Consider the following 3,882-nt stretch of genomic DNA (forward strand, 5'->3'; position numbering starts at 1 on the left):
ATTGTCCAGAAAGGGCTTTAGAAATATAAGCGCTGTTCACCCATGGCGGGAAGAATACGCGATTATCACAGGTAATAGACACAGTGGAGAAAACTTAATTGCACATGAGGCACGCTCATGTCTGGATTCTCAGCTTCAACAGCTGAGAAGAAATGAAAAGTTACCTTACAAACTGGCCAGCGGGTCAAATGTCCAAAGTGAGAGAGCGAGAGATAGGCAGAGGTGAAGTTTTACAACATTTCTCCCTAACAGTAAACTAGCGACTGGAGTGCTGTGCCGCCTTCTCTCACCCTCGCGCCTCCGTCCTTCGCCATAGTATTGCGACATCGCGCATAGGAGATAAATGACGTCATCACGTAATCACCGGTTATGACCTATTATTACTGAAGTGATATCAATCATTTTGACACCCATAGTAACGAGTAACGATGCAGCACATAAAAAATCTATCGGAGTAAAAGTATTAAGCTCATGGAAAATATGTACTTAAGTAAAAGTGGAAGTAGGAGAAAAAAATAATACTCCAGTAAAGTACAGATACTGCCTTTTAGTACTTAAGTACAGTAGTGAAGTAGTTCTACTTCGTTACTATACATCTCTGCAAATAAACCACTTTTATATATTAAATGGAGACGAGCGCTGAACTGAAAAAGGCTGCATTATTACAAATCTCATATAAAATAAAGCAAACACAAACATGGCCACCAGTCTGTTTACTGAGGGCTGGTTTACAAGTGTGTTTCAGACCCACTCCTGGGGTCCGTTCTTCGTACGTGGATTACTCAGTTAGCTGGATTTGGATATTGACGATTTGACACGATCCAGGATCGTTTCGTTCTTCAAAGCTGATCCGAGAGTTGTTGTCATGGCAACAGATCTGCTAGGTCAAACCTGATCGGGAGCAGGTTCAATTCATATAAACAGGATTAGATCGGCTCAGTTCAAGCAAAGATAATACAGAAAGTATGTACCGAGTTTTGATATTTTCTTACAGTAAAAGTTATATACAATTGGGAAAATAGTAGTTTTTAACTATATATATAAAGTTATAGTCATTAATAAAATAAATAAAGTTTTACATATTAATAAAACGTATGTAATCTGCACCCTCGAAATGAAAGTAGACTGCCACCTGGTGGTGCAAAGAGAAAACTTATTGATATGAACTTTTTAGATCGCTTTAGTACAAATTGTGTATGATAGAAATGCACAATATGTCACTTTTTTTAAAAAGCAATAATACATTTACAGTCATGAACATGTTTTGACAGTTAATATGCCAGTGATTTGATGCTTCACAAAAGTTGCAGACGCCTTTACCAATATCAAAATGCTTTTGTAAACATCCAGTTATTCTTTACACCGATTAAAAAACGGCTACTATAATAAAGAAAATCTTTTCTAAATGTAGAACTAAATACATTGATTTGCATTGAAATACATGATGAATACTCTTGTCTTGACAAATGAAAGTGTAAAGCCTGCAGCTCAAAACAAATGTGAAGTTACTGCGTGTCATATTTTACAAGCCGTTTACTGCTAATTTGATGTAATTTTGCTCACATGGATAATTGAATATTAATCAGATGATGTCATTACGCTGCTGTGCCGTCAGCCAATCGTTGCATTGCTGATCATGATTTCGAGGATCGATAGATCTGTCCTTAACAACACACGCAGCGATCTCAGATCAGTTCATCCAGACATTCTAATCTGATTCGCGAACTTGTTTGAAGAACCAAATAAGCGAGAGATCAGTTATCAAGATTAAAAGATCCAGGATCTGCCAAATCATCTTAGATCATTTAAGCGAGGTACGAAGAACGGACCCCTGCTCTTCTGGATGGCACAGACGTGTGTGTGTGTGTTATAAACACAAGGGACGTGTATAATGTCATGGGCACTGCTGGAGAAGGTGAATTGTGAGGACGTTCTCAAAGTACTTCTAAATCACACAATAAGGTTTCAGAAGGCAGAACTGCACAGCTTCCTGTAGCGGTGAAGTTGTAACCTGGGCACAGGTGAGAGGACATTCAGTGTGTACAGTAGAAAAACAATGACAACCTACGGAATGTCCCCACAACTCAGAAAAACAGACCTGCTTGTGATATTGTGTTATTGTGTGTGTGTGTGTGTGTGTGTGTGTGACAGTGTTTTTGTGTGCAAAAGAGAGTGTATGTGCGTGTACTAGTTTTTATATCCTTGTGGGGACTTAAACCCGAATGCACACAGACTCATGGGGACTTGTGTGTGTGTGTTCCTCCAACATTAGTCTTCCTCTCTGTCTTGGAGTGTGTCCAGCATCAGTCTTCATCAGAGTCTTCCTCTCCGTGTGTGTGTGTGTGTGTGTGTGTGTCCAGCATCAGTCTTCATCAGAGTCTTCCTCTCCGTCTCGGTGTGTGTGTGTTGAGCAGCGGATGGATGTCATTAGCTGATCCTGGATCTGTTTTCTGGGGTTTTCCTCCAGATCTGTCTTCACAGCTCCAGACTCTGACAGACGCCACTCCAGCTCTGCTCAAACACACACACACACACAGATACTCAAGAAGGGAAATAACACACTAACATGATCAATCACCACAGATATTAACCGTATAACCCCAGAATATTGACACTTCCTCTCCATTTCTGCTGACACATTCGGATGCTCGGCTCAGACAACATGAAAGCATGGATCATCCTGCCTTGTATCAGCGGTTCAGGCTGGTGGTGGTGGTGTAATGGTGTGGGGGAGATTTTCTTTGGGTCCATTAGTACCAATTGAGCATCAACGCCACAGCCTACCTGAGTATTGCTGCTGACCATGTCCATCCCTTTATGAGCACAGTGTCTCCATCTTCTGATGGCTACTTCCAGCAGGATAACGCAGCATGTCATAAAGCTCAATCATCTCAGACTGGTTTCTTGAACATGACGATGAGTTCACTGTACTCAAATGGCCTCCACAGTCACCAGAGCTCAATCCAATAGAGCAGCTTTGGGATGTGGTGGAACGGGAGATTGGCATCATGGATGTGCAGCCGACAAATCTGCAGCAACTGTGTGATGCTGTCATGACAATATGGAGCAAAATCTCTGAGGAATATTTCCAGTAGCTTGTTGAATCTACAACACCAAGGATTAAGACAGATCTGAAGGCAAAAGGGGTCCGACCCGGTACTACTAAAGTTTACCTAATAAAGTGGCCAGTTAGTGTAGATAATATATATATATATATATATATATATATATATATATATATATATATATATATATATATATATATATATATATATATATATATATATATATATATCAGGAAAAAAAACTTTAAATATTCTACTTTGAGCACAATGTGTCTGTACTACAGGAAAGCAGCTTTTTTTCTATTTAAACAAGTGAAATAATCTCCCAGATCTCATTTACACTTTTGGGCTTCCCCCATTGTCAGATTATTCTGCTTGTTTTAAGGAGAAACTCTCTTCATTTTGACTCATTATTTCTGAAAACAGCACATTATTTTTTGCTCGTCTAGAAAAGGCTTCTTGATTTAAGAATGTATAGACATTTGGTCTATAAACAAGACAGACAGTAAGTGAGGTGTCTTATTGCTGATCTGTTTATACACTGACCGTCACAGGTGAGGTTCATCCCTCCGAACACCAGCGGGCCGATGAACTGCGCCTTCATCTCTCCGTCGCGGTACACGAACAGCGTGGGCAGGTTGCGGTCGGGGTAGTTGGGGATGCAGGTGCTGGAGATGGACTTCAGGAACTTACTCTGAGGAAACTTGCGGGCCAGTTGAGCCAGATGCTGATTAATGAGCGAACACAGCGGGATCCTGAGCCACAACACACACAACAGTCATCTGACGAACGCTTCACTAGCCGCATTTCCACTATC

At 40.6% G+C, this 3,882-nt stretch overlaps 1 protein-coding gene across 3 annotated transcripts in view; it reads right to left on the reverse strand.

Moving 5' to 3' along the window:
- Positions 1 to 595: 595 nt before the first annotated feature.
- The window catches only part of pdcl3 (phosducin-like 3), an 8,544-nt gene continuing 5,257 nt past the window's right edge, over positions 596 to 3,882 (reverse strand). The window contains 3 exon segments of one of the 3 annotated variants that reach the window (NM_205721.2): positions 596 to 753; positions 1,832 to 2,511; positions 3,612 to 3,820. In NM_205721.2, the coding sequence (NP_991284.2) occupies positions 2,363 to 2,511; positions 3,612 to 3,820 (358 nt within the window). In that variant the 3' untranslated portion in view covers positions 596 to 753; positions 1,832 to 2,362. 3 annotated transcript variants of the gene reach the window in all.

The sequence above is a fragment of the Danio rerio genome, chromosome 9, assembly GCF_052040795.2.
Source record: "Danio rerio strain M-AB ecotype USA chromosome 9, GRCz13ab, whole genome shotgun sequence".
Lineage (NCBI taxonomy): Eukaryota > Metazoa > Chordata > Actinopteri > Cypriniformes > Danionidae > Danio > Danio rerio.